Source organism: Oncorhynchus mykiss, chromosome 20 (genome assembly GCF_013265735.2).
Source record: "Oncorhynchus mykiss isolate Arlee chromosome 20, USDA_OmykA_1.1, whole genome shotgun sequence".
In the NCBI taxonomy this organism is placed as follows: Eukaryota; Metazoa; Chordata; class Actinopteri; order Salmoniformes; family Salmonidae; genus Oncorhynchus; species Oncorhynchus mykiss.
In genome coordinates, this window is record NC_048584.1 from 42,269,289 (window position 1) to 42,283,207 (window position 13,919).

The 13,919-nt window shown below is 44.2% G+C and overlaps 1 protein-coding gene across 2 annotated transcripts in view; it reads left to right on the plus strand.

The window, feature by feature from the left end:
* The window catches only part of parga (poly (ADP-ribose) glycohydrolase a), a 108,809-nt gene extending 95,309 nt beyond the window's left edge, over positions 1 to 13,500 (plus strand). For both annotated transcript variants that reach the window (XM_036956361.1, XM_036956360.1), the window contains 3 exons: positions 6,170 to 6,275; positions 8,688 to 8,816; positions 11,359 to 13,500. In XM_036956361.1, coding sequence (XP_036812256.1) covers positions 6,170 to 6,275; positions 8,688 to 8,816; positions 11,359 to 11,480 — 357 coding nt within the window. In that variant the 3' untranslated portion in view covers positions 11,481 to 13,500. The remainder of the gene's footprint in view (positions 1 to 6,169; positions 6,276 to 8,687; positions 8,817 to 11,358) is intronic.
* Positions 13,501 to 13,919: the final 419 nt, after the last annotated feature.

The window sequence follows — 13,919 nt, forward strand, 5'->3', positions numbered from 1 at the left end:
ACTAGACCGGTAGTAACTAGACCAGGGGGAGCGGTGGTAACTCGACCAGGGGGAGCGGTGGTAACTCGACCAGGGGAGCGGTGGTAACTAGACCAGGGGGAGCGTTAGTAACTAGACCAGGGGGAGCGGTGGTAACTAGACCAGGGGGAGTTGTTGTAACTAGACCAGGGGGAGCGGTGGTAACTAGACCAGCGGGAGCGGTGGTAACAAGACCAGGGGGTGCGGTGGTAACTAGACCAGGGGGAGCGGTGGTAACTCGACCGGTGGTAACTAGACCAGCGGGAGCGGTGGTAACTCGACCAGGGGGAGAGGTGGTAACTCGACCAGGGGGAGCGGTGGTAACTCGACCGGTGGTAACTAGACCAGGGGGAGCGATGGTAACTCGACCAGGGTGGAGCGGTTGTAACTCTACCAGTGGTAACTCGACCAGGGGGAGCGGTGGTAACTCGACCAGGGGGAGCGGTGGTAACTAGACAGGGGGAGCGGTGGTAACTCTACTGGTGGTAACTCGACCAGGGGGAGCGGTGGTAACTCCACCGGTGGTAACTCGACCAGAGGGGAGCGGTGGTAACTCGACCAAGGAGCCTCGACCAAGAAGCCTGACCACGGAGACCGGGGTGAGAAGGTTACAGCAGTCCCCTGAACGATAACGAAGAGGTAACGTTAGGTGAGAAGCCTGACCATGGAGACCGGGGTGAGGTTACAGCAGTGTGTCCCCTGAACGATAACGAAGAGGTAACGTTAGGTGAGAAGCCTGACCACGGAGACGGGTGTGAGAAGGTGATGAAGCGTACTTCATGAGCTGTAACCGAAAAACAACTGGCATTTGGGAAGTTTGAGGTGAGGGGATAAAGAGAGAAGTGTGATGGAACAAGTATTAGCAGTGTTAAGTATCTTGCTAGCATGGATCAAATTCTCCGTTAGCTAACCAGAGAAATGTTGAGCAACATTAGCCAACTTAACGGATCAAATAATTTAGTTTATGGTGTGAAAATTAGCTGGCTAATAAAGTCAGACAGCTAACGTTACAACATCAGATGAGCTAACGTTAGTAACCTAACTAATTCGCTATAGTATTAACTGGTATTCGACTCCTTGCCGTTCTTCAAGTTATAACGCGTTAGTTGCTTACTGGACCCTGGCAATCTGTGTGAAAATAGTTATCGAACTAACCACTATCATGTTTTCCCTCTACAGTATGTGGTTCATTTCCAGAATGAGAGAATTAGGTGAAAATTAGGCATTTTTTAAACAAGTGGATTCAGGGATCAAGTGTAGCTGTAGCTGGGCCTAGTTTTAACAGGATGCCACTATAGAGGTGAAAGGAACACAACACACTTTCCCTCTTTCACTTCTTCAATACAGTGGATTAAAAGGGGTATGCCAGGTGTTACTCTCTGCCTGAAAGAGGAGGATGCTGTTGATGTGAGCCGTGACCAGCCTTTCAAAGCACTTCATGGCTACAGATGTGAGTGCCATTGGGTGGTAATCATTTAGGCAGATTACCTTCGCTTCCTTGGGCACAGGGACTATGGTGGTCTGCTTGAAACATGTAGATATTACAGACTCGGTCAGGGAGAGGTTGAAAATGTCAGTGAAGACATTTGACAGTTGGTCCGCACATGCTTTGAGTACACGTCCTGGTAATCCGTCTGGCCCAGCGGCTTTGAATGTTGACCTGTTTAAAGGTTTTGTTCACATCAGCTACCGAGAGCGTTAATACACAGTAATCCAAAACAGCTGGTGAACTTGTGCATGAATCAGTGTTGCTTGCCTTAAAGCAAGCATAAAAGGCATTTAGCTCGTCTGGTAGGCTAGCTTCACTGGACAGCTTGCGTCTGGGTTTCCCTTTGTAGTCCGTAATAGTTTTTAAGCCCTGCCACATCTGACGAGCATCAGAGCCGGTGTAGTATGACTCAATCTTAGTCCTGTATTGACGCTTTGCTTGTTTGATGGTTCGTCTGAGGGCATAGCGGGATTTCTTATAAGCGCCCGGATTAGTCTCCCGCTCCTTGAAAGCGGCAACTCTAGCCTTTAGCTCGATGCGGATGTTGCCTGTAATCCATGGCTTCTTGTTGGGATATGTATGTACAGTCACTGTTGGGACGACGTCATCGATGCACTTATTGATGAAGCCGGTGACTGAGCTGGTATTCTCCTCAATGCCATTGGATGAATCCCGGAACATATTCCAGTCTGTGCTAGTAAAACAGTCATATAGCTTAGCATCCTCGTCATCTGACCATCGTATTGAGCGAGTCACTGGTACTTCCTGCTTTAGTTTTTACATGTAAGCAGGAATCAGGAAGATAGAATTATGGTCAGATTTGCCAAATGGAAGACGAGGGAGCTTTATATGCATCTCTGTGTGTGGAGTAAAGTGTGGTCTAGGATTATTTATTTTTTGGTTGCACGTGCTGGTAAAAATGTGGTAAAACTGATTGAAGTTTCCCTGCATTTAAGTCCCCGGCCACTAGGAGCGCTGCTTCTGGGTGAGCATTTGCTTATGGCCTTATAGAGTTGGTTGAGAGCGGTCTTAGTGCCAGCCTCGTTCTGTGGTGGTAAATAGATGCCTACGAATAATACAGATGAGAACTCTCTTGGTAGATAGTGTGGTCGAAAGCTTATCATAAGGTACTCTACCTCAAGTCTCACCTTGTGACCCGTTCCACTCATCTGATGTTTGTTATGTAGACTAGGGGCTGGATCTTTGCTATAAAATATTTTAGTAGCCTTTGTGTCGTGGCTCTCAACGAATCATCTGAGGGGGTGGTTCGTCGACCAGCCATCGCTATTGCAGAGCTCTCACTAATAAAAATTCAGTTTACGTATAACTCTGACTTGTGTGATAGGTTTGACTCTCCTCGTTTGATAATACAGAAATTAACCACCACAGTGGCTGGAGGTTTGGGAGAGTGATCCTAAAGTGTGCATTCATGTACTCCAGTCAGTAAAAAAAAAAAATGCATGAACATTTTAGGATCATTCTCCCAAATCTTTCAGCCACGAACCATGCTCATCTTATTGAGTTACCACTACTGTAGAACAAACAAGTACAAAACACCCTTACGTGACGTAACCATTTGGCAATTTATAAAACTTGAACGTAGTTCGTCGTGTTGGTTTGGGGTCAATGATGTATATAAACCCTGGATTGCTGATGCTATGTATTGGGCCAATGAGAGGCTTTGAAGCCACGGGTCGGACATATTGGTACTCCTCAGAAGAAGCAGTCCATATGAATGAATGGGATTCTGCAGTATTTAATCAACGTGTTTCAACATCAAAATAAAATGTATTTAAGTGTTTTGTTTTAGTAGCATTTTACTACTCTCTAAAAGTTATACTTAAGGAACATTTTTGTATATATATTTGTTAGTTTCGCTCATATAATATAATTTAACAGTATGGATTAAGGTTTTTTTTTAATGTGGGGGAAAAACTAATGTAAAACATTTTTCTATAGCTTCTAGAATCTTCTTTACAAAGGTTCGGTGGAGAGAACCAAGACGGTGGCTCTGTGGCTTTGAGTCACTAGTGTATACTGTATTTAAACAATTGGCTACGTCTTTGAGAAGCGCCCATTCTCTGCTTCTCGTATCTGGAGTGCTTCTGCTTTTAAATTCATTTTGTCTTCCGTTGTACTGTAGACACAAATATGAACGTTCTGTAATATTAATGAAAGTGGAAGTCGGGAGGGTGTCAGGATACAGCTACCGCTCTTTGATTTATAAGCTTTGATCTTCCGTGTGTGTGTGTGTGTGTGTGTGTGTGTCCCTTTAAAAAAAAAAAAATTATATGCATCAGCGAGAACCTTAATTGTCATTTAAGTTCAAATTAGTCTCGTCACGTTGATTTTAATAGCGTTGGTGTCTAGCCGTTGCATACAATCAGACAAAAGACAACGCAATGATCTCGTAATCACTACTGCCAAATGTAAAGTGATCTGAAATGACTCACGTGCGCTGTTCTTCTGAGGTAAACAATAATAAACATTGGCTGTTGATTCAGGAATGGATCATGTCTATGATTAGCTAGTTAAGGCTATCGTGTATCATTACGATCTCTGCAACTTCATGCATTAGTTGATCCAACATTTTTTGTTTAACCGGTAAAGTTATTGCCAACACATTTATTATTTTGTTAATTATTTTTGTTTTTACAATAGTAACCTGACCGTGGTGGTTAATTACATCATAAAAAAGTTATTTATCCATTTCTTCACGTAATATTCTCCGATAGGGAAAACGACAATGTGAAATGTTGATGTTGTCCAATTTCACTTCAGAGAGAAACTGACCGTTCTGACAGGAGGTGGAAAAATAACCCGAACAAGGAGATCAATCCTGTTTTTGGAGGGCTGTTTAGGAAACGGTCCCATCTGCCCTTTTTAAACCCTAGAATTTACCTCTGGCCTTCCAGGGGAGGGTACATCCCAAATGGCACCCTATTCCCTATATAGTGCACTACTTTCCACCAGGTCCCGTAGTGCGCTATATAGGGAATAGGGTGCCATTTGGGATGAAACTGAAAATGGATGTCCAGAACCCCTTCGTATATACATAATTTAATTTGCTGAGGTGCCTCACGTCATGTTAGAGGGTGTCAAGTCCATCCGTGTCAAAATCCTCCCTTAGCGATGTAAATGAGTGCAGGGTCTGATAGGTGTAATTGTTCAACAACATGTGAAGTTGTTAAATGATCGTTTTAAAAATGCATGGTTTATACTCGGGGCCAACCGGATCTTTCTTCAGGGGCTTTTAGTTGACACGCAGCGTGCCATTACATTGAATGATGTGCCGAGCTTTAAGCCCGGCAGGCAGTATCCAGTACATTACGTTACATATTCCATTTACGTGTCAATGTATAGGATCCTACTAGAGTTCTCATGATTACATTATGAAACGTACCAGGGATGTGGCGCTACACTAAACAGGGATGTGGCGCTACACTAAACAGGGATGTGGCGCTACACTAAACAGGGATGTGGCGCTACACTAAACAGGGATGTGGCGCTACACTAAACAGGGATGTGGCGCTACACTAAACAGGGATGTGGGACTACACTAAACAGGGATGTGGGACTAAACAGGGATGTGGGACTACACTAAACAGGGATGTGGCGCTACACTAAACAGGGATGTGGCGCTACACTAAACAGGGATGTGGGACTAAACAGGGATGTGGGACTACACTAAACAGGGATGTGGGACTAAACAGGGATGTGGGACTACACTAAACGGGGATGTGGCGCTACACTAAACAGGGATGTGGCACTACACTAAACAGGGATGTGGGACTAAACAGGGATGTGGGACTACACTAAACAGGGATGTGGCGCTACACTAAACAGGGATGTGGCGCTACACTAAACAGGGATGTGGGACTAAACAGGGATGTGGGACTACACTAAACAGGGATGTGGGACTAAACAGGGATGTGGGACTACACTAAACGGGGATGTGGCGCTACACTAAACAGGGATGTGGCGCTACACTAAACAGGGATGTGGCGCTACACTAAACAGGGATATGGGACTACACTAAACAGGGATGTGGGACTAAACAGGGATGTGGGACTACACTAAACGGGGATGTGGCGCTACACTAAACAGGGATGTGGCACTACACTAAACAGGGATGTGGCGCTACACTAAACAGGGATGTGGCGCTACACTAAACAGGGATGTGGGACTACACTAAACTGGGATGTGGGACTACACTCAACTGGGATGTGGGACTACACTAACCGGTGACGTGGGACTACACTAAACAGGGATGTGGGACTACACTAAACTGGGATGTGGGACTACACTAAACTGGGATGTGGGACTACACTAACCGGTGACGTGGGACTGCGCGAAACGGCCGTCAGAGGAGCAAAAGGCCTCCTTCTGGCTTTAGTGTAGTTCAAGGAGATCTCATCACACATTACTACTGGCTGGTACCCAGCCACCCAGCGCCTGCCATGGTCTGATGACTTGACATTCTGTCACATCCGTATTCTCACATCAGCATCGACCAGCCAACTGAGGACTTATTACTGAGGATTTATTTCTCACCAGTGCAATTTACATGGTCCCACTTGTCTGAGAAATTTGGTTGGTCTTTTTTTTTGTGTTTTGTTCTAAATCTTTCTCCCCCCCCCCCCCCCCCGCTCGATCCTTTAGGCATACTGTGGCTTTTCCCGCCCAGGGGAGAGGAGTCAGGATCTCTCTGCGGTTGCTACAGGAAACTGGGGCTGTGGTGTGTTCGGTGGAGACGCTAGGTTTAAAGGTAAGCATGGGGCAACATTAGCACTTCACTCAAAATGGCTGATGTTACATTTACATTTTAGTCATTTAGGAGCCACTCTTATCCACTTCTTGAGGTGGACTGAACGTGCCTGTACTCATTTTGTGTGCCCGTACCGTGTTCCGGCCCAAGTTAAGCACCGTTCTCATCCAGGGCAACTTGAATTGAACTAAAGGTAGGTTAAAAAATGAAATAAAACACAACCACATATCACAATACTTGCTATTTAAACCTTATTAAAAATAAAAAAAATAAACATTTTAAAGAATCCATGAATTGTTTAACGTTCTTCTGTGTCGACGTGGTCCAAACTGTTGAGTATAGGAGAGAATATGATTAAATCTCCAGTTGAAAAGCCACGCTTTTCAACAGGCCCTGATTTGAGTCCCAAATGGCACCCTATTCCCTATAATGTAGTGTACACCCTATGGGCCATGGCCAAAAGTAGTGTACCGAATAGGGTGCCATTTGGGACGCATTGCCTGTTAGTGTGAACTGGCCCTTCTCTCGTTAGCCTTGGCTGTGGAATACATTTATTTACTTAATGCCTATTTGTCTCCCGTCATATTGATCAACTGACAACGTTAATATTTTTCATTAACAGTGGAATTGATCGCCTGCCCCAGCCCACCTATCCATTATAGACCTAGGGGCAATTCCACGTTAACGGATTTACGCTGAGACTCACGATCTTTCACTTAGGAATGTATGCCAAACATAAAACCATTTTGATTTCAAAGTTTAACAAACCGTACAACTCTATGCACAAGGACTAACTTGAAATCATTTATACAGTACATTTTTTTTATGAACATTTACTGGGAAAAGCTGTGTAGACGCAAAGTTTGGTAACAGAATTACGGTAAAATCTCAGGCAGGGGCTCAGAGGAGGATACCACTAGACTACTGCACTACCGCTAACACTTAGCACCCAGTGGTGCTGTGAGGCTAAACTACCGCTAACACTTAGCAGCCAGTGGTGCTGTGAGGCTAAACTACCGCTAACACTTAGCACCCAGTGGTGCTGTGAGACTAAACTACCGCTAACACTTAGCACCCAGTGGTGCTGTGAGGCTAAACTACCGCTAACACTTAGCACCCAGTGGTGCTGTGAGGCTAAACTACCGCTAACACTTAGCACCCAGTGGTGCTGTGAGGCTAAACTACCGCTAACACTTAGCACCCAGTGGTGCTGTGAGGCTAAACTACCGCTAACACTTAGCACCCAGTGGTGCTGTGAGGCTAAACTACCGCTAACACTTAGCACCCAGTGGTGCTGTGAGGCTAAACTACCGCTAACACTTAGCACCCAGTGGTGCTGTGAGGCTAAACTACCGCTAACACTTAGCACCCAGTGGTGCTGTGAGACTAAACTACTGCTAACACTTAGCACCCAGTGGTGCTGTGAGGCTAAACTACCGCTAACACTTAGCACCCAGTGGTGCTGTGAGACTAAACTACCGCTAACACTTAGCACCCAGTGGTGCTGTGAGACTAAACTACCGCTAACACTTAGCACCCAGTGGTGCTGTGAGGCTAAACTACCGCTAACACTTAGCACCCAGTGGTGCTGTGAGACTAAACTACCGCTAACACTTAGCAGCCAGTGGTGCTGTGAGACTAAACTACCGCTAACACTTAGCAGCCAGTGGTGCTGTGAGACTAAACTACCGCTAACACTTAGCACCCAGTGGTGCTGTGAGGCTAAACTACCGCTAACACTTAGCAGCCAGTGGTGCTGTGAGACACTTTTATATAGCCCAATGTTCCCCTCTGTTTACCTGGACTCTCTCTCGAATCGCTCCATCCCAGACTTTTAATTGTGAAAGAAGGAAGTTGAAAGAGTGATGACAATGTAAAAAAAAAGGAGGAAAGCAAAGTCTGAAAGGAGAAGCTTCAGCCCCCCCCCCCACCGTCGCAGATGTTTATTCAGCAGCATTCGTAGCTCGTTACTGTCGCCTCTCTCTGTCACGGTTTCTTTATTAATAAAGCAGACTTTATTTCCAGACTCTTACTGAAATATTCACAAGGTTCTGGGGCCAGAGCCTGCCTTCCCTTGCTCACACGGTGACTAAGTCTGGCTCCTCAGTGGGGGACTCTGGGTATTCTAGTCATTTCTTCATTCATTCTGAGCCAAGGTGTGTAATATGACAGTTTAAATGGCGCCGGTTGAATCTGGTTGTGTTGTCGCTGTCTTCAGCATGTTTACTCTGATCCTCGTATCATGTCTTGTACTGGTTCTGTAGAAAGTATCGGTCCTGTATAGACAGTTTCTCTCTCTCTCTCTCCCTCTTTCTCTCTCTCTCTCTGTCTCCATGTCTCTCACTGTCTCTCCGTCTCTCTCTCTCCGTCCTTCTCTCTCCCCCCTACATCTCGCCACCCCCACCCCTCCAGCTCTGCTCCAGATTCTGGCAGCCTCTGAGGCAGGCCGAGACGTGGCCTATTTCACCTTTGGTGACAGCGCCCTGATGAAAGACGTCTACGACATGCACTACTTCCTCACACAGAGACACGTCAGCGTCGGTAAGGCACATGCTATCTCCCTATCCACATTACCATGTCCCTAACCCTCACACAGAGACACGTCAGCGTCGGTAAGGCACACGCTATCTCCCTATTTTCATTACCATGTCCCTAACCCTCACACAGAGACAAGTCAGCGTCGGTAAGGCACACGCTATCTCCCTATCCACATTACCATGTCCCTAACCCTCACACAGAGACACGTCAGCGTCGGTAAGGCACACGCTATCTCCCTATCCACATTACCATGTCCCTAACCCTCACACAGAGACACGTCAGCGTCGGTAAGGCACACGCTATCTCCCTATCCACATTACCATGTCCCTAACCCTCACACAGAGACACGTCAGCGTCGGTAAGGCACACGCTATCTCCCTATCCACATTACCATGTCATATCTACTGTATTCCCCTGGCTCACACCAGATCTCCCTCTACCATATAGTTCTATACATACAACACTGTCTGGTGTTCTATACATACAACACTGTCTGGTGTTCTATACATACAACACTGTCTGGTGTTCTATACATATAACACTGTCTGGTGTTCTATACATACAACACTGTCTGGTGTTCTATAATTCTATACATACAACACTGTCTGGTGTTCTGTACATACAACACTGTCTGGTGTTCTATACATACAACACTGTCTGGTGTTCTATACATACAACACTGTCTGGTGTTCTATAATTCTATACATATAACACTGTCTGGTGTTCTGTACATACAACACTGTCTGGTGTTCTGTACATACAACACTGCCTAGTGTTCTGTACATACAACACTGTCTGGTGTTCTATACATACAACACTGTCTGGTGTTCTAAACATACAACACTGTCTGGTGTTCTAAACATACAACACTGTCTGGTGTTCTATAGTTCTATACATACAACACTGTCTGGTGTTCTAAACATACAACACTGTCTGGTGTTCTATAATTCTATACATACAACACTGTCTGGTGTTCTATACATACAACACTGTCTGGTGTTCTAGACATACAACACTGTCTGGTGTTCTATAATTCTAAACATACAACACTGTCTGGTGTTCTATACATACAACACTGTCTGGTGTTCTATACATACAACACTGTCTGGTGTTCTATAATTCTATACATACAACACTGCCTAGTGTTCTGTACATACAACACTGTCTGGTGTTCTGTACATACAACACTGTCTGGTGTTCTATACATACAACACTGTCTGGTGTTCTGTACATACAACACTGTCTGGTGTTCTATACATACAACACTGTCTGGTGTTCTATACATACAACACTGTCTGGTGTTCTATACATACAACACTGCCTATTGTTCTGTACATACAACACTGTCTGGTGTTCTGTACATACAACACTGTCTGGTGTTCTGTACATACAACACTGTCTGGTGTTCTAGACATATAACACTGTCTGGTGTTCTAGACATACAACACTGTCTGGTGTTCTAGACATACAACACTGTCTGGTGTTCTAGACATACAACACTGTCTGGTGTTCTAGACATACAACACTGTCTGTTGTTCTAGACATACAACACTGTCTGGTGTTCTATAATTCTATACATATAACACTGTCTGGTGTTCTGTACATACAACACTGTCTGGTGTTCTATAGTTCTATACATACAACACTGTCTGGTGTTCTAAACATACAACACTGTCTGGTGTTCTATAATTCTATACATACAACACTGTCTGGTGTTCTATACATACAACACTGTCTGGTGTTCTATACATACAACACTGTCTGGTGTTCTAGACATACAACACTGTCTGGTGTTCTATAATTCTAAACATACAACACTGTCTGGTGTTCTATACATACAACACTGTCTGGTGTTCTATACATACAACACTGTCTGGTGTTCTATAATTCTATACATACAACACTGCTTAGTGTTCTGTACATACAACACTGTCTGGTGTTCTGTACATACAACACTGTCTGGTGTTCTATACATACAACACTGTCTGGTGTTCTGTACATACAACACTGTCTGGTGTTCTGTACATACAACACTGTCTGGTGTTCTATACATACAACACTGTCTGGTGTTCTATACATACAACACTGTCTGGTGTTCTATACATACAACACTGCCTAGTGTTCTGTACATACAACACTGTCTGGTGTTCTAGACATACAACACTGTCTGGTGTTCTAGACATACAACACTGTCTGGTGTTCTAGACATACAACACTGTCTGGTGTTCTAGACATACAACACTGTCTGGTGTTCTATACATACAACACTGTCTGGTGTTCTATCCATACAACACTGTCTGGTGTTCTATACATACAACACTGACATGTATGCAGGATTTTGCACATTGCAAAGGCATACATCTTACTATATTGGTTATAGAATTATGTAATTTTGGTAAGCAATTCGTTTTGTTAAATCACAAACTGTAAAATCAACAAGAATTGCAATAATATTTGTCAATATTTGCCCTCTGCTAGATTCTCTGCTGTGGTTGTTTGGTGAATGAATGATGTATCTGACATAGTCTCTGTCTCTGTCTCATAGGGGCTCTGTACAGTTTGCTGGGTCAGTACTACAGCTCAGTGTGTCAGAGCTGCTTCACCCGCCGTCCTGACATCAGCCTCTACTCCTTCATCTACCAGGAGGCCAGCTCTGTCTCCCCCTAGACCAGAAACACACACGCAGGTCGGCTCCCCCTAGAAGATCGGAGACGCCACGTCACACAGGTCGGCTCCGCCTAGAAGACCGTAGATGCCACATCCCCCCCCCCCCGGACACAAAACAAGCGCTGTGCCCCGCGAGAGATTCCAGTGGAAGTTTGTCTTGTCATTCTGCCACTGGTAGCTGATACGCACATGGATAGAGATTCAATGTGTTGAGATTTGTGATTTGGAATAGTAAAGCCAAAGGCTGTCATCCATCTTGTGAGTGTGTCATGTTTCCTTGGTTTTACCCCCCCCCCCCCCCCCATAAATCCAGACTAAATGAATCAGTTGTCAGAAATCCAGTTGATGGAAAGAATGAATAGAGCCGTTCTTAGAGAGGATTTAAACAAATAAAATAAACTTTTAATTTGATCATTGGGAAATGATCTTTAGTCTTTGGCTGGTTACTCTGTTCTGCACTGGAGAGAAGCTGACTCTGTGTGGGGATGATCACTTAAAGTGTGTGCCGTGATCATTTATTTTATTTTCAAATATTTCAGATTATCATGGCCCTAGCCATGGTCCTCTAAGTGGATATATTATCATGGCCCTAGCCATGGTCCTCTAAGTGGATATATTACCATGGGCCTAGCCATGGTCCTCTAAGTGGATATATTACCATGGCCCTAGCCATGGTCCTCTAAGTGGATATATTACCATGGGCCTAGCCATGGTCCTCTAAGTGGATATATTACCATGGCCCTAGCCATGGTCCTCTAAGTGGATATATTATCATGGCCCTAGCCATGGTCCTCTAAGTGGATATATTACCATGGGCCTAGCCATGGTCCTCTAAGTGGATATATTACCATGGCCCTAGCCATGGCCCTCTAAGTGGATATATTACCATGGCCCTAGCCATGGTCCTCTAAGTGGATATATTACCATGGCCCTAGCCATGGTCCTCTAAGTGGATATATTACCATGGCCCTAGCCATGGTCCTCTAAGTGGATATATTACCATGGGCCTAGCCATGGTCCTCTAAGTGGATATATTACCATGGGCCTAGCCATGGTCCTCTAAGTGGATATATTACCATGGCTCTAGCCATGGGCCTCCATTCAGTGGATATAATACCATGGCCTCCATTCAGTGGATATAATACCATGGCCTCCATTCAGTGGATATAATACCATGGCCTCCATTCAGTGGATATATTACCATGGCCTCCATTCAGTGGATATATTACCATGGCCTCCATTCAGTGGACATATTACCATGGCCTCCATTCAGTGGATATATTACCATGGCCTCCATTCAGTGGATATATTACCATGGCCTCCATTCAGTGGATATATTACCATGGCCTCCATTCAGTGGACATATTACCATGGCCTCCATTCAGTGGATATATTACCATGGCCTCCATTCAGTGGATATATTACCATGGCCTCCATTCAGTGGATATATTACCATGGCCTCCATTCAGTGGATATATTACCATGGCCTCCATTCAGTGGATATATTACCATGGCCTCCATTCAGTGGATATATTACCATGGCCTCCATTCAGTGGATATATTACCATGGCCTCCATTCAGTGGATATATTACCATGGCCTCCATTCAGTGGATATATTACCATGGCCTCCATTCAGTGGATATATTACCATGGCCTCCATTCAGTGGATATATTACCATGGCCTCCATTCAGTGGATATATTACCATGGCCTCCATTCAGTGGATATATTACCATGGCCCTAGCCGTGGGCTTAAGTGGATATATTATTTGTTATTTTTGTGCCACATACAGGAAATAATGTGAACAAGTGTACTTAATGACACCCTGTCCGATAATATAATTAGATTTTCAACTCTAAGTAGTAGTCTGACTGTAGGAAAAGTGATTTATTAAGATAATGCTGTATGCCTCAACATCTTAAAACATTGAAAAGTGAGAAATTGGTTTTGAATTGTTTTGTGTGATAATGGATTTTTTGTGGAGGGATAATTAATTAAAAATATGTAACTCGTTTTATACGAATATTGTTGTTTTTTTAGTTTGTAATATGATCCTAGGAACCCATATTGAATATAACATATGCCTGCACTGTCTTTCAAATGTCCTTTTTCAGACCTCAATTATTCACAGAAACAATGGTGCAGGTTAAATTAAAATATACCTTATCCTCAATGTCTAATGGTGCAGGTTAAAATTTAACCGTACCTGACCGATTGGCTCGATTCGGTCTTATGTAGCAAAAATCAAATTTCTTTTTTTTTTTTACATTGGATAAAAGTAGAGACATCCTACACTACAGTTGAGGAACAATGGGAAAGTTATTCTGCCTTGAAAGTTGATAAACTGTAATCCCCATTCAGCATCGTTCACACCCTCTCAAGCTTTAGCCCCACCCATCTCTTTAAGGATTCACATGTGAGGCCATGTGCTAAACAGA